We start from the raw sequence: 23,216 nt of genomic DNA on the forward strand, positions 1-23,216 counted from the left end.
GTGCTCCCTTTCTTTTTTCTTTTTCCCTTTCTTTATTCTTTCTTTCCTTCCTTTTCCCCTCCTTTCTCCTTCTTTATTTCTTTATTTCTTTCCTTTTTTTTGAGGGCCCCACCCAACAGTGCTCATGGTTTACCCCAGTTTCTGTCCTTTGTGGTGACCCCTCGCAGTGCCCAGGGGACATATGTGGTACTAGGTAGGGATTCAAACTAGGCTTGGCAGCATGCAAGGCACATGCTTGTACTATCATCTCTCTGGTCTCTTAATTCCTTCTTCATGGTGGGAAAGGGTTAACTAAATTACTTCAATCTAATATTAGAGATGGGTGTTTAGAGGGGGCCATATATATAATACAGGAGATGACCTTGCACATGCATGGTCAACCCCAGTTTGATCCTCAGTATTCCCTAAGCACTACTAGAGTTAACCTTGTACACAAAATCAGGAGTAATCCCTGAGCAAGTTGACTGTGGTCCAAAATCCCTAGAATATTCATTAATAAATAATATTTAAAATAAAGGGGAGCTATAGTGATAGCACAGCAGGTTAGGGCATTTGCCTTGCATAAGTAGGTTCAATCTCCAGCATCCCTGATGGTCCCCAGAGCCTGTCAGAAGAGATTTCTGAGCACAGAGCCAGGAGTAATCCCTGAGCACTGCCAGTAGTGGCTCAAAAACAAAAAAAATGTAAAGGGCACTAGAATTTCATCTCCTATCTCCACTGCCTTCACACTCTTTGCATACACTCCACCATCAGGCAGAAAAGCTTGGGATTCTGTTTCCATGACTTGCTAGCACTGTTTTGGGTTAGAATGCACAATGGAGAGTTACTCCCCACAAATGTAAAGTTGGAAGAGAAGGTTTGATGCTGACAACACAGTATTGATGGTGACAGTATATGTGTGTGAGTCCTGGGACACGCAATCAGCTGCCTCCTGCTCTGCTGAAGTCCTGGAGTGTCTTCTTGTATCTTCCCAGAGTGTGTGGCCTCAAATTTCACGACAAACTCTGGAAGTTCTAGACACTTGAAGTGACTTGTTTTGCTGAGCAAGTCCTGCCTGACTCATGACACTAAAGTTAATCAAGTGGAGAAATGAAAATCATGGCATGCATTCCATCTACCAAGTTCAAGACCAGGATAAGTTCTTGATTTTCCCTGAGCACTGCTCCAACATATAAAATTATGGACAGTGATAGCAAACTCCCAAAGAGGCTTTGAAGAGTAATCATGGCATGATTGAGACCTGGAAAGTTTTTGATGCCAAACTGCATCATCCAAGGAGTTACAGACACCAATTTCACACAAGCACAGAAACATCCCTCTCCCATTAGTCACTTACCCCAGTTCCCTGCTCCAGCCAGTAATTCAGCCACCAGAAGTTGAAGAGTGTGAGGAAGACGATGAGCAGCATGAGAAGTAAAACCACAATAGAGACCATGTAACCTGGGAGGTGAAGAAGATGTTCATTGCCATCAGAAGGGGCCCCACAACTCTGAGAATTCCAAAACCTTAATCAATACTGAGCAAAGAAGAACTGATGCCCATGCCTGTGCATGCACCCCTATCCCATACATGCTGCTGTTCTGCTCAAGTCACTGGACTGCTAGAAGACAAAACACACCAACAGGTGTCAGCATCCTGTTTGAGGCTGGTGCATAAACAATATTTTAGAGAAAAAATAGTTTTCATGCAGATCCCAAGTGTCATTCATTCATTTTTTTAACTTTTTAAAAAATTTTTATTGAGACCATTGTGAATTACAAGTCTTTTATAGTTGTGTTTAAGGCATATAGTGACAGTAAATTAGGGCCATTCCCACCACTGGTGTTGACCTCCATCCACCATAGTTCCCAGTATGCATCCCATACCTCCACTCTTAGGCCCCTGGACTACTAGTGTAGCAGGTCCATTTTGTGGTTATCTTGTTATAGTTTGGGTCTCTTGATTCTATTGTCATTGACTTGGACTTGGGTATTTAGATCTGAACTTTTGTTTACTCATTGCTACAGCCCCTGGGTCCCATCCACTTTTTTTTTCTTTTCTCAATTTGTATAAAGATATGAGGCAGAACAATATATCCAAATTCTAAGATTCTGTAAAAAAATAAAGCAGAAGACCCTTTTATAGAATATATAAATAAAATTAAAAGAAAGAAAAATGGAGGGCAGGTGTGGCAAGTTTTTTGTTTCGTTTTGTTGCATAGATGCAGTAAACATTGGGAAAATTGAAAGAAAATTTCCTTGGCCTAAGAGATCAGGGTATCTCCACATGAAGCATTCTGCTTTAAGACCAACTATAGGCTCCAGGCATGTTGGTTGTCCAACTCCAAGGTCTTTATTTATGGTGTCTGGAGAAGTTCTGTTCAGTTGTGGTTGTCAAAATCAGTCTTCTGTTATTAGAGATCGTGGTTTTTGCACAGATCATGGAAGGAGCCTAGGGTAAAATCTTTCTTTATGGTCCAAGGAAAAGTTCTGCTCAGTCACAGTTGTTGTAGCCAGTCTTCTATAATTAGAGATCTTGGGTTTTGCCCAGATCCTAGGACAGAGACTCTTCTTGATTTTATCTCACTGTTAGGTGATGGTGTAGGGAAATATGCTCTTGGATCAAATTGTTGTTGTTTCCTCAAATCAAGGTGTCATATAAATCTACCCTGGAGCAATTTGGTGCCAGAATGATACTAGGGTTTCCCCCAAGGGGAGTTTGATTCCTGGTGCTGGGGGAGGGAACTGTACCAGTTCTAATGTTGATATCTGGAGTTTGGGGTAGATGGTCATTGTCTGATCGATTGAAGCCTAAGTCAAATCTCCATGACTAATGTTCAGGGTGGAAGATGCCCCTGCACTATAAAACTTATGGGTTCTTATTCCTATTAGGTAAGAACTTCATTCTATACATAAGATTTCCCCACTTTAGTGTGCCTATGCAGAAAGGAACAATGTCATATTATATAACTGGTGCATTTGTGGTTAAAAATAACAATCTCTATGTCATGGTTTGGACCTGAGCTCATATCCCAAGCAAGACTTTTCTACTAGAATTTTCTATTAAGCAGATCAACAAAATAAAAAGGATGGGGGAGTCTACTTCTACATATGAAAATAACAATAATAGTTATAACTATTAAGGAATTGCATCTACAGAAACATACAAAGAAAAAGAAAATATAGATAGCCCATTAAGGTTTTTGTTTTGGTTTGGTTTGGTTTGGTTTTTGGATCACACCTGGCAACACTCAGGGGATACTCCTGGCTCTACACTCAGAAATCGCTCCTGGCAGGCTCGGGGGATCATATGGGATGCCAGGATTTGAACAACCATCCTTCTGCACACAAGGCAAACACTTTACTTCCATGCTATCTCTCTGCCCCCCCCCCCATTAAGTTTTTAAGATAGTATGATGAAGGTTAAAATCCAGGGCACATTTTCATCCCTCATTATGGTCTTGTGGAATCTGAGAAATGGTTTGTAGCAATCAGGGATCAGGTAGTGTCCTCAAGCAGGAGTACTGGCAAGAAGTTGCAGCTACAGCTCCTGCTGATTCTTTGTGGCCCTTTTTTTCCCACCCTCCTCACTGTGGGCTCCAGAGAGACCCCCCACGTGTCATGCTTAAAATGACAGCAGCCTCTTTTTTATGTGCTAAATATTGTTTATGTACTCTGAGTTAGGCATTGTGCTTAGTATAGACATTGTTCCTGAGTTAGAAATTTCTATCCCTGAGGTTGGTGTAACAGTTCAGTAGGTAGGACATTTACATGGGTTCAATCCTTGGCATACCATATGGTCCCTGGAGCCTGCCAGGGGTAATTTCTGAGCACAAAGCTAGGACTAACTCCTGAGCATCACCAGGTGTGCCCCCCAAAACACCAAACAAACAGAAATTCCTGTCCCTGTTTTATGGAAATTCTCAAATGTGGCTAGTAGTTAGTATATGGTTAAGCCCCTGGATGGCTTAACTCATTGGTACCGCTCCACTTTTCATGACCTCACATTTCCAATTAGACCCAGTTGAAGGTATAGAGTCTCTGGCCTATTTGTGCCTGGCAGAACTTACCTCCAGCTGCCTGGATGTAGTGGTGGTAGACACTGAATTTCAAGAGACCTTCTTCCATGTTTTCCTCATTTATAATCTTATTTTCCAGCACAGTCTCTGAATAAGAAAAAAGACTAGTGGTCTGCATCACTTGCTTTTCCTTTAGGGTTCTGATTCTCTTTTGCAAGCCTTCTGCCCTACCTTCCAATTTTTTTCACATTTTCACCTAAAGCTACAATGCCCTTAGTGTATTTGACTCAATCAGTCTATTTTCCCTGAAATCGATGCTAAAGTTAATCTTTGACTTGGACCCTAAAGTCTATAAAAGGGGCCTATTCCCAGTCATTCTATAAGCCTTAGAAGCATCAAGTTCCCAAGAACTTGATGGATTTAGAGAAGTTTATAAGTTTGGCCTGTAATTGAGCATTAGAGTCTCCATTTGCTCCTTGCATAAATGCTTCTAGTACCTCTTTCCCCTAAGTTTTGCCTGCCCCTCATCCTAAGAGATGTTCTTATGATCTATGTGTTTGATGTCGAATCTGGTCCAGTTATGAATGGGTGGGGTTAAGGGAGAAAAAAAAGCCTTATAGAAGAACATTATGCATACTCTGGGGAGAGATGATTCCTTGATTAGATCACAAGAAACAAATGTCTTCAAAGGCTCCACTGGCCATAGGAACCATCCCAACTGGCCTCAAGACAGAACTCCCTCATAATCTATCAATAACTATAAATTTCCTCTTATTTTCCAAACAACTGGCTCTTTCTTTTTTTTAATTTTTTTTTTGTTTTTGGATCACACCCAGCAGTGCTTAGGGGTTACTCCTGGCTCTATGCTCAGAAATCGCTCCTGGCAGGCTCAGGGGACCATATGGGATGCCGAGATTTGAACCACTGTCCTTCTGCATGCAAGGCAAATGCCCTACCTCCATGTCATCTCTCTGGCCCCGGTTTTTTGAAATTTTTTAATATAAATCTTTATTTAAGCACCATGGTTACAAGCATGTTTGTAGTTGGGTTTGAGTTATAAACAGAACACCCCCCATCACCAGTGAACATTCCCATCACCAATGCCTTCCTCCTCCCCCACCCCTGCCTGTACTCATGACAGGCACTCCACTTCTCTCATTCTTTAACATTGTCATGTTAGTTGTTAGTGTAGTTATTTACCTAACAGAGTTCACCACTCTTTGTGGTGAGCTTCAAATTCAAACAACTAGCTCTAATCAGAGTAGAAGAGTAATCTACCATCTTCTCATATTGTTATTCCTTGAATAATCTCTTTATTACTTATATCAACATTTTTTACTCATATCAACATTAGGGGTCAGAACTGGGCCACAACTGGTAGTACTCAGGTCTTACTTCAGACTCTGTGCTCAGCAATGCCAGGGATCAATCAAGGTAAGGTGCATGCAAGATGGTACCCACTGTACTATCTTTCTGATTCTTATTAAAATAAATTATTCAACTGAATCACCATGAGATATATAATTATAATGTTGTTCATGATTGAGTTTCAGTCATATATTGTACAACACCCTCCAGCAGTGCACTTTTCCCACCACCAATGTCCTCATTTCCCTCCCACCTTTCTCTTTGCCCTCTCCAACTCTTACATCAACTGTTACCTCTGGCCTTCAAATGACAAGTATCAAAACTTTGTTCAGTAACAGCAACAAAAAAATGAATAAAGCAATAACCTGCTTCCAGAAAATCTGAATTCCAGAATTATCATCATGCTTGGAAACATCCCACGTCCCCAGTCACAGTTGACTGGATAAAGAAGCTATGGTACATATACACAGTGAAATAAATGCTACTTAACTATAAGAAAAAATTAAGTCATGCAGTTTGTTGACATATTCATGCATGTGGAGAGTATCATAAAGAGTGAAATAAGTCAGATGGAGTGGGACAGAGACAGAATAAGCTCAGTTATATACAATATATAGGTTCTTAATATGAAGCTTGTCACTATTGAAGGACATGTAATGAACCCTGTGACAAGATAGAAGAAAGTGGTCACTCTGGATGAGGACTGGTGCTTAAATGAGGTAAAGTGACATGCATGATATTCTATCAGTAACAGTATTGTAAATTACAGTGCCTAAAAGGAAAAATAGAGGGAAAAACACTTGCCATAGAGGCAGGCTGCTGGGGTGACAGAGAACTGGGGACATTGTGGGAGAAAATGGATGTAGGTGAAGGGATTAATGATGCAATATTGTACCCCTGAAACCCAATTTTTGGAATTCATGGTAAATCAATAAAATTAACAAGAACAGAATTATCATCATGATATTCTGTAACATCAGATCACTTTATTTATCTGTTTCCTCCTTTGCCCTATAAAAGGTTTCTGCAATGTTTTTGAGACAGCTCTTAAAATCACTAGCTCTCAAACCAGTCTAGGCATATTCTAGCTGAGAGAAACCAGAAGATGCTGCCAATAACAACAATTATGGGAAGCATCATTATGGGATATGTGGTACATCTTTATTGACACTTGTCTTATAATAGCACCCCAGTTTTTCCTAGGTAAGAATGCTCTCTGTCTGAAATTTTAATCTTGAAAAAATTCACTAAGATGGAAATCATTTGGAACATGTTTTCTTCAAAAACTTTTGTACTTATTCCTCTCCCTAGAATCCAAAGTTATTGAGGCCTGGTTCTTTAACTTTTCCTTTCATTCTGTGATCTGCCCTCTTTCATGCTAGTAAATTATTTTTCTACCCACATCAGTTTTTATATTTGTAGCTGAAAACCCACCTGGTGATATGAATGAGACAAGGCTCTCCTATCCCTTATTTCATTCATTTCCACTAGAATTCAGATATGCAAGTATTATTAAAGTTGCTCCTGTTTGAAAAAAAGGGTATGCCTAGATTACCCTTGGTACAGGAGTATAGGAAGAAGAAATAGAAAGAAGGAAAAAAAAAGATGGGAAACAACAAAAATCAGGAATAGAGAAGCAAGGTACAATGGTGGCATAAAGGAGTGGTAGAGCTAAATAGCAACTGGCACACATCACAAAGAACAAAAACAACCAGTGCTGAAACAGATGTGGAGAAGTGAGAGAGATGCTCATTTACTGCTGGTAGTAATGTAGGCTGGTCGCCTTCTTGGAAAATAACATGGATATTCCTCAATTCCTCAAAAAAAAAAAAACCGGAAATTGAGCATCTATATGATCCAGCAACACTACTCCCAGGAATATACCCTAGGAGCTTCTGCAATCCTATATTTATTGCAACACTATTCACAATAGCCAGAACCTGGAAACAACCCAAATGTTCAAGAACAAATGAATGGATAAAGAAACTAAGGTATATCTACATAATGGAATATTATGCAATTGTTAGGAAAAATGAAGTCATGAAATTTGCTTTATGTATGGAGAATATTATAGTGAATGAAATGAGTCAGAGAGTGATAGATAAACATAGAATAATGTCACTCATTTGTGTAATAGGAAAAAGAAAAAGATAGCATGGTAATAATATTCAGAAACAATAAAAATGAGGGCCAGGAGGATCAGTCCATGGTATGAAGCTTGCCACAAATAGTAGTGGGGAGTGCAGTTAGTGTGCAGAGAAAGAAGGGACCACTTTGACAATGAGAGTTAAAAATGATCACTCTAGGCAAGACCTGGATTCTGAAAGGGGATAAAGTGATATGCATGATACCCCATTATTAACAATATTGCAAACCACTGTGTCTAAAGGGGGTAGAAAAGTGTGTGTGTGTGTGTGTGTGTGTGAAAGAGAGAGAGAGAGAGAGAGAGAGAGAGAGAGAGAAATGTCTGCCTCAGAAGCAGGCAGGGGAGGATAGTAAGAGGGAAACTGGTAGCTGTGCACTAATGGAGGTTGTTGTACATTGTATGGCTAAATTCAATCATAAATAACATTACAACTGTGAAAAAGATAAAACCCAACTATTGGGGTCAGAGAGATAGCATGGAGGTGGGGCATTTGCTTTGCATGCAGAAGGACAGTGGTTTGAATCTCAGCATTCCATATTGTCCCCCAAGCCTGCCAGAAGCGAATTCTGAGCTTGAAGCCAGGAGTAACCCCTGAGCACTGCTGGGTATGACCTAAAAACAAACAAAACAAACAAACAAAAAACCAACTATATAATGAGAGAACTTGTAGCCACAGTGTTTAAATAAAGTAATTTAAAATATTTTGGGGGCCAGAGAGATAGCATGGAAGTAAGGCGTTTGCCTTTCATGCAAACAGTCATTGGTTCGAATCCCGGCATTCCATATGGTACCCAAGCCTGCCAGGAGCAATTTCTGAGCGTGGAGCCAGGAGTAACCCCTGTGCATTGCCGGGTGTGACCCCCTCCCCAATATATATTTGAGACTTTTCTGCACAAAACAGCCAAGAAGATGCCATTGAACACAATCTCCGGGTCCAAACATGGTAAGGGCCCCACCCAATAATGTGGACCACCGTTCGCTTTGCTCCTCGATCACTTGCATCTTCTAATCACGAACTCCAGCACAGCACATAGTAAAAACCAAGTGTTGCAATGGGGAAACTACAGGACAAAACCACGCATAGAGAATGAAGATGACCTGAAAAACCTCTCTTTTAGAGTATTATTATGGGGGATGCTCAAAGAACTCAAAGCAAGCATAGATCAAGCTGAACAGACCACAATGATAGAACTCAGAAAACTCTAAACTGAAACAACAGGTCTGAAAAACTCAGTAGGTGAAATGAACACCTCAATGGAAAGCTTTTCCAAGGGAGTAACAGCATCTGAAGATGGGGTTAGTAAGCCAGAGGATGAAATGCAGAACAACTCCATACAGCAGAAGATATTGGAAAAGAACCTTAAAGCAAATGATCAGACAAATGATCAGATCAAAAATGTGAACAGATGAAAATAGAACTCTTTGATAAACTCAACAGAAGCAACACAGGAATCATTGAAGTCCCAGAGACTCAGAAAGAAAATATTAAGAAGAGTTGGAAGAAGTGTGAGAAAAGAAAGAGGAGTAAAAAGAAGAGGAAGAAGGGAAAGAAGAATAAAAAAGAAGAGAAAGAAAAAAGAGAAGGAGGAAGTAGAAGAGGAAAAAGAAAAATAAGAAAAGGAAGAAGAGGAGGAAGAAGAGAAAGAAGAAGAAAAGGAAGAAGAGGAGGAAGAAAACAAAGAGAAAGAAGAAAAAGGAAGAGGGAAAAGAAGAGAAGAAAAAAGAAGACAAGAACAGGAAAAAGTGGAAGAAGAGGAAGAAAATGAAGAGGAGGAGAAAGAAAAAAGAGGAAGAAGTAGAAGAAGAGGAGGAAGAAGAAAAGGATGAAAGGGAGAAAGAAGAATTAGATAAAGAAGAGGAGAAAGAAAAAAGTAAAAAAGAAAAAGGAATATGGACTGAAGATTTTTTTTTATTTGTTCTTTTTATTATACTGTCTTTGTTCAGCACCATAATTAAAAACATGTTTGTATTTAGGTTTTAGAAGTGGATCAAACACTCTTGAAATTCATCTGGAACAATAAACACCCAAGAATAGTTAGAGAAACCCTTGGGAAAAGAAATATGGGAAGCATCACTTTCCCAACTTTAAATTGTATTACAAAGCAATAGTCATTAAATAGATGGTATTGGAATAAAGACAGACCCTCAGATCAGTGGAATAGACTAGAGTATTCAGAGAATGCTCCCCAGATATACAATCAGTTAATCTTTGGTAAAGGGGCAAGAAATGCAAAATGGAGCAAGGGAAACTCAGCCACTTGCAAAAAACTTAACTCAGACCTCCAGCTAATACCATGCACCAAGGTCAAATGCAAATGAATTAAAGACTTTGATATCATACCTGAAACCATAAGGTATATAGAACAATACGTAGGTAAAACATTTCAGGACATTGAAACTAAAGGCATCTTCAAGGAAGAAACAGCACTCTCCAAACAAGTCGAAGCAGATACACAAATGGGACTATAATAAGCTGAGAAACTTCTGCACTTCAAAGGAAATCATGCCTAGGATATAAAAGCCACTCACAGAATGGGAGAAGTTATTCACCCAATACCCATCAGATAAGGGGCTAATATCTAAGATATACAAGATACTGACAGTACTTAACAAGAAAAAATATATATAACCCCATCAAAAAATGGGGAGAAGAAATGAACAATTTCTCAAAGAAAAAATACAAATGGCCAAAAGGCACATGAAAAAATGTTCCACATCACTAATCATCGGGGCGATGCAAATCAAAACTACAATGAGGTACCATCTCACACATGGAGATTGGCACACATCACAAAGAACAAGAACAATTAGTGCTGGCAGGGATGAGGGCTGAAAGAAACTCTCATTCATTGCTGGTGGGAATGCCATCCAGTCCAGCCCTTATGGAAAACAATATGGAGATTCCTCAAAAAACTGGAAATTGAGCTCCCATTTGATCCAGATATACCACTCCTAGAGATATACCCTAGGAAAACAAAAATGCAATTCAAAAATCCCTTCCTCACACCTATATTCATTGCAGCACTTTTTACAATAACCAGACTCCAGAAACAATCAAGATACCTTTCAACAGATGAATGGCTAAAGAAACTATAGTACATATACACAATGGAATATTTTGCAGGGCTAGAGAGATAGCATGAAGGTAGGGCGTTTGCCTTGCATGCAGAAGGACAGTGGTTCAAATCCCCACATCCCATATGGTCTCCCAAGCCTGCCAGGAGCGATTTCTGAGCATAAACAACAATAACAACAACAACAAAAGGAATATTATGCAGCCATCAGGAGAGATGAAGTCATGAAATTTTCCTATACATGGATGTACATGGAATCTATTATGCTGAGTGAAATTAGTCAGAGGGAGAGAGAGACAGACAGACAGACAGACAGAAGAGTTTCACTCACCTATGGGTTTTAAGAAAAATTAAAGACATTTAAATAATACCCAGAGATGAGGGCCGGAAGGACCAACTCAAGATATGACGCTCTCCACAAAAAGTGATGAGTGCAGTTAAAGAAATAACTATGCTGAGAACTATCATAACAATGTCAGTAAATGAGGGATGTAGAAAGCCTGTCTCAAATACAGGTGGGATATGGGGGCATTGGTGATGGAAAGGTTGCACGGTGAAGGGGGGTGTTCTTGTTATGACTGAAACCCAACTACAATTATGTATTTAATCATGGTGTTTAAATAAATTATTTTTAAAAGACAAATGCAAAATAAAAATAAATAAAAATAAAAATAAATCACTCTTGAGCTTTAAATAAAAATAAAATTAATTTATCATATTCGTGTAAAAATATTTTGAAGCCAATATAACAAAACACTATTTGTTAAATATTAATGGTGAACCATATTATATTATTTTCAGATATTATATTATCTATTATCTATCTATTATCTTTTTATCTATTATCTTTTTTGCATTATTATTATCTATTTGCATTATAATAGGCAATAATCTATTATATAATCTATTAGTATAATAATCATAATATAATAACCTAATAATAGATAATAATCTATTATCTATTTGCATTATTTCTGGTATTTATATAAATATTTAAAACATGTTAATATTAAAAAATTAAACTAAATTAAAGTAATCTATGCCCAGTATCAAAACTCACATTAAAAAAGCACAAATATTAAAATGAAAATTTTTCAATCCTCAAAAATATTAAATTAAGTTAAAAAAGTGAAATTTATCTGTTCAGAAAAGAGCAAGAACTGGACCTTCTAAACTTTAAAACTGAACAGAACAAAATTAATTATTATTCTAATGTAATTACTTTCAACTTATGGGGAAATAATGAATGTCCAGAGGTCTAGCAAAGTTTTTCATTTCTGCTACTCTATGATAAAGTTGTCCCTCATTTTGCTCTATCTCACATGATTACTTGTCCCCTCCAACAGCACTCATTACCTATGGGACTTCAGAATCTACATCCTCATAGCCCTTCACTTCTTGCATATATAACACATGTGTGAGATGTTCAGGCTACTAAAGAGGATGGTCAGAAACTAGGCTGTCATGTGGAGACAATGCCAACACTCTGGAGAATGTGCAGAACAGACATTCCTGGCCCACCTCGACCCTTTTACCAGCATTCTCCTTGGTAGTGTCTTCCTGGGACATGGTCTGCACCTGAGCTTCCTCTAGTGGCTCCTTTGCTATCTTAGCTGTGTCCTTCCGCTCGGCCTGGGAAGAAAACATGTCTTAAATACAGGAGTGTTCCTCCCTAGGATACAGGAAGGCTAGTGGGGGTAGGGTTGAAAATCACCTGTTTGGCTTTCCTGAAGGTCTTCTGGATGAGTTTGGTATATTGCCCCTGTTTCTGTAGAAGTTCACTGTGAGTTCCTTTTTCACATATTTTCCCCTCTCTTAGCAAAATGATCTGGTCACAAAACTCTAAATACTGAACAGTTAAAGAAACATGGTCTTCAGTAAACATAAAAAAAAAGATGTTCATCTTTATTATTCACAAGGTAAATGCTAAATTAAATCAAAATGAAATAGTATGTTAAAATTGAAACAGTTGGCAAAAGTTGAAAAGCCTTTGTTGATTGAGCCATTATCAGCCTTTGTTGGTAAAAAGAAACTGTCATATAAAATTGGAAGGGGATGATGTATATTTGGGTTTTTGGACCACACCCGGTGATGACCAAGGGTTACTCCTGGCTATGTGGGCAGCAATGGCTCCTGGCTTGGGGGGACCATATAGGATGCCGGGGGAATCGAACCGCGGTCTGTCCTAAGCAAGCGCCGGCAGCCAGATGTCTTACTGCTCTGTGCCACCACGCCAGCCCCAACTTTTAAATATATTTTATCTTAAAAATAATATAATATGTATGATAGATTAGATTATATTTTATAAGCCAAAAATTATAAAATCAACATAGAAGAATAAATAATGATGATGCTGGTGAAGGCCTTTCTTTGGAAATTTACCTGGCCACTGTACTTGGTCCAAGAACATTTGAGAAATATACTTTTATTTTTTATTTTTTGTAAAATTGATAGATGCTATCAGAAAAAGTTGACGATAAAGAAAACCTTAAAATTTGTTTTAGTAGGTCAGAAGATATTAAGAGACAAGATGCTTATTTTGCATGCTGCCAACCCCAGTTCGATCCCTAGCACCACATAAAATCCTGAGTCCTATGAGAAACAATACCTGAGAACAATCCCTGAGTATTACAAGAGTGGCAATAAAGAAATATATTAAAAAATTGATTTAATTTAGGCAGAACTCTTACTTACCAAAGGAAATTGATCAAAGAAAATCTAAGTTCTTTATAATGGGCCTCAAGATTGGGGAACTGAGCTTCAAATAAAGAGCTCTAATTTCTGAATGGTACCCTGTAGTAGTAGTTTTTTGGGGAGGCCTATATTATCTGTCATTGTAGTCTGACAATGATGATCACCTGCAACTGGTGGGTGACAAGGATCACTGTCTTTCCCCGTAGCACCTTCTTAATGCATTCCTCAAAGATATGCTTCCCCACTTGCAGGTCCACCGCTGACAGGGGATCATCGAGCAGTAAGATCTCACGATCTGAGTAGACGGCACGGGCCAGACTGATCCGCTGCTTCTGCCCTCCAGAGAGATTGATGCCACGCTCCCCGATCTGCAGAGATGCAGCCAGAGATCAGCAAGTCTACAGGATGGGCTCAGCTGGAGTGCTCAAACTATTTAGGAGTGACATACTGAACCCCTTGCTTCACACTCCTGGACATCTCATGATTCAGCTCTGCTAACATTAAAAATTATTTTTTAATGTAAAGAACCATAACTTACAAAGATATTGCTGATTGAGTGTTGGGATATTTTTCAACACCACTCCTACCACCAATGTCAACTTCCACCACCAGTGTGCCATAAATTCTTGGAGTTTCATAAAGAATTGTCTGCATTTTAAAGGCAGCACAGGGACCTATTGCCACAACTCCCCTAGCTAGTTAAAATTTTAGAACTCATAGTTTAGAATTTCTAAATTTCTATTTGTCTTTAGGGAGTTCTATTAAAACTTAATCACACAGATAATAAAAGTAATCATAAATAGCACTTCTCTTTCATCCTACTCAGGCCTTAAATCTCCATTGACTACAGCTGTCTACTTGACAGAATCAATTACTGGCTAGCTAAAGGCTCTTCACACCAAGTCATCTATAAGGACAGACCCACGATTCTGGGAAAGGTGCTAGTGCTGTAGGGTGGGAATACAACATACAGAAAGTGCAGGCCACTGAGTAGACAGCAGCATGTTGGGGCCCCTTGGCAAATCTGCTTTCTAGGAATGCTGATCAGTTCAGCACTCAGCCAGGTTTTGAGAACCTTCGTCTCAGGATTTAACCCCAAACCCTACTTACCATAAACCCTTTTCAAAATTTTTTTATTATTTATAGAACAATGATTTACAAAGTTATTGATGATTGAGTTTAGGATTTTTTTCAACACCAATCCCATTACCAGTGTCAATTCCAACCACTAGTGTGGCAAAATTCTTAAAGTCTCATAGAGAATTACCTGCATTTAAAAGGCAACTCAGTGACTTTTAGGCACTACTCTGCCTCCAGTTCACCACTGTATAACCCAGGCTCAGCTGCTCCATCTGGCCTAGGCTAGCTTAGGCTGTTTTCTGCTAATGTGCTCTTTCAGCAAATACTTATAAAATTCTACTCTAAAGAAGAGAGGATAATAGCTACTCTATGCTGGGGTATAATGAGAATATTGAGTATTGAGTATTGGATATTGAATATTGGAGTAGATTAGTAGATTGAGTATATTGAAAATTATCAAAGCATTCTCTCAAAGCAACTGGATGAGGTCAATATTCTTTTTTTTTCTTTTTTTTTTTTTTTGTGTGTGATTTTTGGGACACACCCGGCAGTGCTCAGGGGTTATTCCTGGCTCTATGCTCAGAAATTGCTCCTGGCAGGCACAGTGGACCATATGGGACACCGGGATTCGAACTGATGACCTTCTGCATGAGAGGCAAACGCCTTACCTCCATGCTATCTCTGGCCCTGAGGTCAATATTCTTGTTGGTACCAATTACACACAAAATTGTCCTCTTCCTACTGAAGAGACAATCACCAACAAAATCAACGAGGTAACTGCCCTCATGGACCTACAATCTTTAATAAATAATAAGGGACTAGAGATATATTATAGCCAGTACATGACTTTGTTTGTGACCACTCTTGGTTCTATATCAGCACCTGTCTTGGTTCCTTGAGCCTGCCAGAAGTAATCCCTGAGTGTATGCAGGAGTAAGTTCTGAGCACCACCAAGTATGATACAACAATAAAACAGAAAAAATAGAAGAAAGGGGTGCAAAAGAACTGAAATTACACCCCCACTGAGTTTTCCCATGAGGCTTACTATGACATTTGAGTTCCTAGAACAGTGAACATAGAACAGTGAACATAGTGAACATTTACATAGAAAGTACTCAAAAGACTCATGAGGGGCCGGCGAGGTGGCGCTAGAGGTAAGGTGTCTGCCTTGCAAGCGCTAGCCAAGGAAAGGACCACGGTTCGATCCCCCGGTGTCCCATATGGTCCCCCCAAGCCAGGGGCAATTTCTGAGCTCGTAGTCAGGAGTAACCCCTGAGCATCTAACGGGTGTGGCCCAAAAAACCAAAAAAAAAAAAAAAAGACTCATGAGCTATTATTGGTGAGCATGATCAAGGCTACAAATCTGTCTTTTACTTAAAAGAGTTGTATGTGAATTAAAGAAGGTGAACTCTTATCATTCATTATTAAATTATTGAATATCTGGAAGATAGTAAATTATCAGGAATTGAAAATCAAAATGCTACTGTAGGGGGACATGACTGATGTGCCAACCAGCAAAGGAATGATGGCCAGAGTTATTCATGTTGGCTGTATATGCAAAAAGAATATGGATCTTTTATTTTCACAGGGTCTCTGATTTGCTCCAGAAGGAATTGGGGGGCTGGAGATATAGCATGGGAAATTTCTCTGTTCTTTAGATAAGGGTGCTTCATTCCCAACTCTGACAGTAAGATGAAAAATCATTTCTCTCCCTCAGTGGACATAAACGGTGCTTTGAGAAGGAAGAGGTAAGGTTCCTGTGCTACCAGAGGACACCATTACAAAGACCACAACAGAGTTGGCTGGAAGTGAGTGATGGGATAATGGGCATGCCTCCTACCTACCTGTGTCATGTCTCCAAAGGGCAGCATCTTCACGTCCTGGGTCAGGGAACAGCAACTGAGAACCTGGAGGTACCTGCAAAGATGGGAGCTGAAAGCATAGGTGGCTGGACCAGAAAGAGAAAGTTCTTATATTCTGCTCTTCAAAAGTTTGTATATAGGTAGTGGCTACCCTTTACTGGAATCAAGAAGAGGCTATTCTAGTCTACTGAATTCATTTTGAATCCCCATTTTATATCGCTGCAAGTTCTGTGTCATTTTCAGAAGTGGTGCATCAAGGGCTGTAACCCTCTTCCCTCCATGTTGCCCTGCACCATATGTGACTTCTCTGGGTCCCCTGGACCCACAAAACCCCTGTACCACCACCCACCACTCGAACTCAAAACAGTACAGACACTAAAAAAGTCAGTGAAACAATTTTAGCTCTTCAACCCCACTAACTCTAAGTGTTGTTGGTTTTGGTAAATAATCTTCAAATTATAGGAATGCAAGAAATAAAGGAAAAAGAAAAAGGGGAAGAACAAGTAGTGGGAGAGATAATAGAAGAAAACTGTACTCTTTGGAAAGAGGCAGCTGTGTAAATTAAGAGACCAAAGGAGACCAAACAAAATAAACTCAAACAGAACACCACCAAGATATATAATAATCAAAATGGCAAAAATCAAAGAGAGAGATGGGCTTCTTAAAGAAGTAAGAGAGCCCCAGCATCCCATATGGTCCCCTAAGCCAGGAGCGACTTCTGAGCACATAGCCAGGAGTAACCCCTGAGCATCACCGGGTGTGGCCCAAAAACAAAAACAAAAACAAAAAAAAAAGAAGTAAGAGAGAAGAAGACCTTAAATATAAAGGAAAGAATACAAGAATCAAACCAAATCAAATATAAGAATCAAAATCAAGGGGGCCGGAGAGATAGCATGAAGGTAAGGCATTTGCCTTGCATGCAGAAGGATGATGGTTTGAATCCTGGCATCCCATATGGTCCCCCGAGCCTGCCAGGAGCGATTTCTGAGCATTGTGCCAGGAGTAACCCCTGATGAGCACTGCTGGGTATGACCCAAAAAATAAAAAAAATAAAAATAAAAAAAGAATCAAAATTAAACCAAATGAAACTATATAAAGTGGTCCAGTAAAGAAAATAATAGCTTGATATATTCAAACTACTGAATGAAAGAAGTTTTCTTCTTAAAGTCAACTACCCAGAAAACCTCTCATTTATATGGGAGGAGAGGATTAAAAAAACATTCTCAGACAAAAAGGAACTAGCACTATTTTCAAAATCCAAACTGACTCTAAATGAACTACTGGAAGGCTACTCATATAAACCAAGTAAACAATTGTAAAAACAACAACCCTACACAATGAAATGGCATAACAACCCTTTCAGTCAATAGTTTCTTTGAGTGCCAATGAATTAAACTCTCCCATCAAAAGACACAGAGTGAAAGGTTGGATTAGAAAAAAAAAACTTATTCATTTGGTGCTTACAGGAAACACATCTAAAATCACAGCAGAGCAAAAGGATGAAAAACAATTATACTATCCAATAGAAAACAAAATGGGACAGCCATACTTATACAAAATTGTATTCAACCTAAAAAATAAATAAGCCAATGCTGGACACTATTTATTTATATGAGCAGATTTCTGAAAGCATATAATCACTCAAAACTGAATAAGAAGGAAGTAGAGAAACAAAACAGGCCAATCACAAGCAAAGAAATTAAAAGACTAATTAATGGGGCTACAGCACTGGCACAAGCGGTAAGGCATCTGCCTTGCACGCGCAGCCTGGGATGGACCGCAGTTCGATTCCCCCCGCCCCCCGCATCCCATGTGGTCCCCCAACCCAGGAGCGATATCTGAACACATAGCCAGGAGTAACCCCTGAGCATCACCGGTTGTGACAAAAAAAAAAAACAAAAAACGATAATTAAGAATCTCCCAAGTATATACGTTCAGACCCAAAAGGGTTTATGGGTGAGTTTTATCAAACATTCAGAGAAAAATTAGTGCCATTAATTCTTAAACTTGTCCAAAATATTGAAGAAAAAGGAAGCCTCTCTAACATTTTCTATAAAACATTATGCTAGTACCCAAAGCTGACAGAGATACTATCAAAGGAGAAAATTTTCCCAATAAACATTGATGCAAAATTTCTCAACAAATCTTAGCAAACCCTATCTATCAGACATCAAAAAAATTGTATATCATAATCATGTGGATTTCATTCTTGGGATGCAAAGATAGTTCAATATGTGCAAATCAATTAACATCATACACCATATCAATAAGGAAAGATGAAAACATTTGACAAGATCTAACTCTCATTTATAATTAAAATACTCAAAAAATTAAAAGGATCCACAGAAAAGAGAAAGTCAAATTATCTCTATTTGTAGATGACCTAATGATATACATTAAAGATCCTAAAGATTTCATTTTGGGGGGGAGGAGGGAGATTTGGGACATTGGTGATGGGATTGTTGCACTGGTGAAGGGGGGGTATTCTTTTTTTTTTTTTTTTTTTTTTTTGGTTTTTGGGTCACACCCGTCGGTGCTCAGGGGTTACTCCTGGCTGTCTGCTCAAAAATAGCTCCTGGCAGGCATGGGGGACCATATGGGACACCGGGATTCAAACCAACCACCTTTGGTCCTGGATCGGCTGCTTGCGAGGCAAACGCCACTGTGCTATCTCTCCAGGCCCAAGGGGGGTGTTCTTTACATGACTGAAACCCAACCATAATCATGTTTGTAATCAAGGTGTTTAAATTAAGATATTAATTTAAAAAAAAGAAAACTAAAAAAAGATTTTATTTTTTAAAAAGTTCCTAGAAACAATAAGCAAACAAAACAATAAATAACAAAAATAAGACCGGCAACGAATTCAACACACAAAAATCTGTTGCATTCATTTACACAAATAATGAATCAAAGGAAAAAGAGTTTAAGAGTCTATCCCCCAGGCGGGTCTTCAGGGCCACGCCTGGTTAATCGGGCCCTAGGGGGGAGGGGGTGAGAAATTCCTCCCTAGGCATCCAAAAACTACAGAGGCACGGCTGGGCTCAGAACACTCCACATGCCAGGATTTCTGGGGTGTTTGACTGGTATGTTGGGGGCTCTGGGCAGGACAGCTAGCCATAGGACCCCTGGGCTGACCACTTAGTCCAGGTGAACAAGATTCCCCCCACACCAGGCGGGTCTTCAGGGCCACGCCTGGTTAATCAGGCCCTGGGGGGAGGGGTGAGAAATTCCTCCCTAGGCATCCAAAAACTACAGAACCCCACGCGCTCACGCCCCGCGCGTACTTCATGTATTAAGAGTATTTTTTTTCTTTTGTTATGTTTTGCATATACAGAATGTTCATTTTGCATTCTGCCCTTTCCCACACCCCTACGAAGCTCTTTTTTACTCCTTAACTCTCTAACCCCCTCCCAAACGTCACTAACCTACATTACTCTTTTTAACTTTAGTAGTGTACAATCCTAATCACAGTCCAAATCTGTGCATTGTGTATGACAACCCCAAACTGTTTCAAGATACATTTAATGGACACGTATTTCTTTAGAATATTTTGTGTTTCTTCTCTGACAGCTATGATTCTTACTAAATGTTGTCTTATACAGTGACGATTCTAACCACTTTATATCTTCTTTTTTTGAGCTGTTTAACGAGGAATTTTGGTGAAAGAGTCCCCCAGTTTAATGCTTATGATTGAACCATATCATGGGAATAATTGGAATTGTTCTTATGGCCCCATATGCGACAATAACACCACGTGGCATTGCTTCTTATTTGCATAGGCACATTAAAATGGGAAAATATTATACATACAAATAAGATCCTATCTAATAGAGATTGGAACACACAAATCTTGTAGTGCAAAGAAACCTTACACCCTGAACATTGACATAACGACCTGGCACAGACCTCATAAGAAAGGGCATTTTCCATTCTCCCCTGAACCAGGGAAGCCATCCACAAAAAATCCAGGCTGGTCTATAACATCACCTGGAAGCAGTCCTCTACCATGGAAGACCCTACACTGCTCAGACATCGACCTGCTCAAAAGAGACTTCCCTTAACACTGAGAAGACTTAACAACAACAATGACCTGCTTACAGGACAGGGCTCCCTGCATTGCCCTTTGATTGTGAGGTGAAAGGAGAGGACGCTCCACATCCTGACTTCAATGTAGGATATGCAGATTCCAGGATCTTTAATACAGAAACATGATACCAACAACAGAGACTGTGTGAAAAATAAAAGTGTGTTGGCACTACAGACAATGTCTTGGATTGGACGATCTAGCTTGCCTGGAGCCTAGAGTTAGTCTTGTGCCAGGAAACTTCAGGCACAAGACTTGTATTTAGGCCAAGGTTATTTCTTTCCATGTCCCTCATATTTTGGTGGGCCTATGCAAACAACAATTGCCACTCTAACACCATTTTTACTGTGCTCCTTTGACTCTAATCCTTAAAAAGAACTCACTTAAAATTTGAGGTTAACTTAAGCTAATATGCATGTATATGGAAATGTAAGAAAATACTATGCCTGTAATGTTTAAGGAGTTACGTAAGTTTTATGGCTTTGGATTGCCTTGTGTGCTGTTAAGAAATATTATAATGTGTTACAATCTGGGGACTTGAGGGACAAAGTAATTGTACATGGATTCTGTCTTAATGTTCTTTGGCTGAAATTTCAAAGTTAAGATATCAGCAAGGGGACTTCTGAGAATTATGTTATGGGTGATTTTCCTTCCACTGTAACTTTACCTTGTCCTCTTTCTTTGCATCCTTGTTCTCATACTTAAAAATAAAAATTTAAAAAAGAAAGAAAGAAAGAAAGAAAGAAAGAAAGAAAGAAAGAAAGAAAGAAGGAAGGAAGGAAGGAAAGAAGGAAGGAAGGAAGGAAGGAAGGAAGGAAGGAAGGAAGGAAGGAAGGAAGGAAGGAAGGAAGGAAGGAAGGAAGAAGAAGAAAGAAAGAAAGAAAGAAAGAAAGAAAGAAAGAAAGAAAGAAAGAAAGAAAGAAAGAAAGAAAGAAAGAAAGAAGAAAGAAAGAAAGAGAAAAGAAAGAAAGAAAGAAAGAAAGAAAGAAAGAAAGAAAGAAAGAAAGAAAGAAAAAAGAAAGAAGAGAAGAGAAGAAGAGAGAAAGAAAGAGAAAGAAGAAAGAAAGAAAGAAAGAAAGAAAGAAAGAAAGAAAGAAAGAAAGAAAGAAAGAAGAGAAAGAAAGAAAGAAAGAAAGAAAGAAAGAAAGAAAGAAAGAAAGGAAAGAAAGAAGAGAGAAAGAAAGAAAGAAAGAAAGAAAGAAAGAAAGAAAGAAAGAAAGAAAGAAAGAAAGAAAGAAAGAAAGAAAGAAAGAAAGAAAGAAAGAAAGATAGAAAGAAAGAAAGAAAGGGAAAGAAAGAAGAAAGAAGAAAGAAAGAAAGAGAAGGAAAGAAAGAAGAGAGAAAGAAAGAAGAAAGAAAGAGAAGAAAGAGAAGAAAGAAAGAAAGAAAGAAAGAAAGAAAGAAAGAAAAAGACAGAAGAAAGAGAAAAGAAAGAAAGAAAGAAAGAAAGAAAGAAAGAAAGTAGAAAGAAGAAAGAAAGAAAGAAAGAAGAAAGAAAGAAAAGAAAGAAAGAAGAAAGAAAGAAAAGAGAAGAAAGAAAGAAAGAAAGAAAGAAAGAAAAGAAAGAAAGAAGAAAGAAAGAAGAAAGAAAGAAAGAAAGAAAGAAAGAAAGAAAGAAGAGAAAGGAAAGAAAGAAAGAAAGAAAGACAAAGAAAGAAAGAAAGAATCGAAAGAAAGAATAAGAATGAAAGAAGAAAGAAAGAAAAAGAAAGAAAGAAAGAAAGGAAAGATAGAATGAAATGAAAGAAAGATAGAAAGAAAGAAAGAAGAGAAGAAGAAAGAAAGAAAGAAAGAAAGAAAGAAAGAAAGAAAGAAAGAAAGAAAGAAAGAAAGAAAGAAAGAAAGAAAGAAAGAAAAAGACACAAAGACGCAAAGACATAAAGAAGAGAGAAGAACATGCCTGCCCCAATCATTATTTCTGGAGCACTTTCAGAACCTTTCTGTCTGCACAAGTCATCATCAATACACTGGGCCATTCAGCTTCTCAGAGCTCTTCAACCATTGCATTCAGCCTGCTCTTCACACTCAGCCAGAGACTGATCACACACCCACCACAGGTAGGCTAGCTAATGGCCTCTTCATCTTAAAAAGAGAAAGCTGGGGCCAGAGTGGTGGTGCAGTGGCAGGGCGTTGGCCTTGCAACGCACTAACCTGAGACAGACCACGGTTCGATCCCCAGGCGTCTCATATGCCTCCCCCCAAGCCAGGAGCGACCCCTAAGCATCATGAGTGTGGCCCAAAAACCGGAAGCTGAAGCCCCCAGAAACCTGAGTCACATTTTCAGGCTTCCCTCTGCAGCCATTTTTAACAGAGAAGCACTTAGAACACCGTTATTAAACACCCAACTCCAAATGGGCTGCCTACCCTCCTTTCCTCTGCTCCCTTATTCTTCACAAGGATCTACTTGTGTCTCAGAAGTGGTTGCATTTACCTGGGGCCCAAGTCTCCCACTCCTGCCCCTCAACTGTAATGGGACTTTGTAAAATGACACCCAGCTATTAACCCAAAATAAAGGCATTCCCCCCCCCAAAAAAAAGAGTCTATCCCATTTAAAATAATGTTAAAAAATCATCAAGTACTTAGGAATTAAATTAATAAAGAAGTAAGAGAACTATATCATGAAAATTTCAAAACACTTAAGAAAAAAATTAAAGGGACAAAGGAGATAGAGCAGTGGTGGGGCATTTGCCTTGCATGTGGTTGACCCAGGATGGACCTGGGTTCAATCGTGCCATATGGTCCCCCAAGCCAGGAGCTATTTCTCAGCTTCTCAGCACATAGCCTGGAATTACTCCTGAGCATCAGCAGATGTGGCCCAAAAACAGAAAAAAATTAAAGTCTAAGAAAATGGAAAAGAATTTCATGATTAAGGATTGAAAGAATCAATTATATATATATATATATATATATA

At 38.9% G+C, this 23,216-nt stretch overlaps 1 protein-coding gene across 1 annotated transcript in view; it reads right to left on the reverse strand.

Annotated features, from left to right (window-relative positions):
* The window catches only part of ABCC11 (ATP binding cassette subfamily C member 11), a 152,133-nt gene that overhangs the window by 94,641 nt on the left and 34,276 nt on the right, over window positions 1-23,216 (reverse strand). The window contains exons 13-18 of the mRNA XM_049787396.1: window positions 16,204-16,276; window positions 13,444-13,647; window positions 12,300-12,434; window positions 12,121-12,217; window positions 4,049-4,144; window positions 1,337-1,440 (exon numbers count right to left, since the gene is read on the reverse strand). Of these exons, the coding sequence (XP_049643353.1) occupies window positions 1,337-1,440; window positions 4,049-4,144; window positions 12,121-12,217; window positions 12,300-12,434; window positions 13,444-13,647; window positions 16,204-16,276 (709 nt within the window). The remainder of the gene's footprint in view (window positions 1-1,336; window positions 1,441-4,048; window positions 4,145-12,120; window positions 12,218-12,299; window positions 12,435-13,443; window positions 13,648-16,203; window positions 16,277-23,216) is intronic.

Source organism: Suncus etruscus, chromosome 14 (assembly GCF_024139225.1).
Source record: "Suncus etruscus isolate mSunEtr1 chromosome 14, mSunEtr1.pri.cur, whole genome shotgun sequence".
In the NCBI taxonomy this organism is placed as follows: Eukaryota; Metazoa; Chordata; class Mammalia; order Eulipotyphla; family Soricidae; genus Suncus; species Suncus etruscus.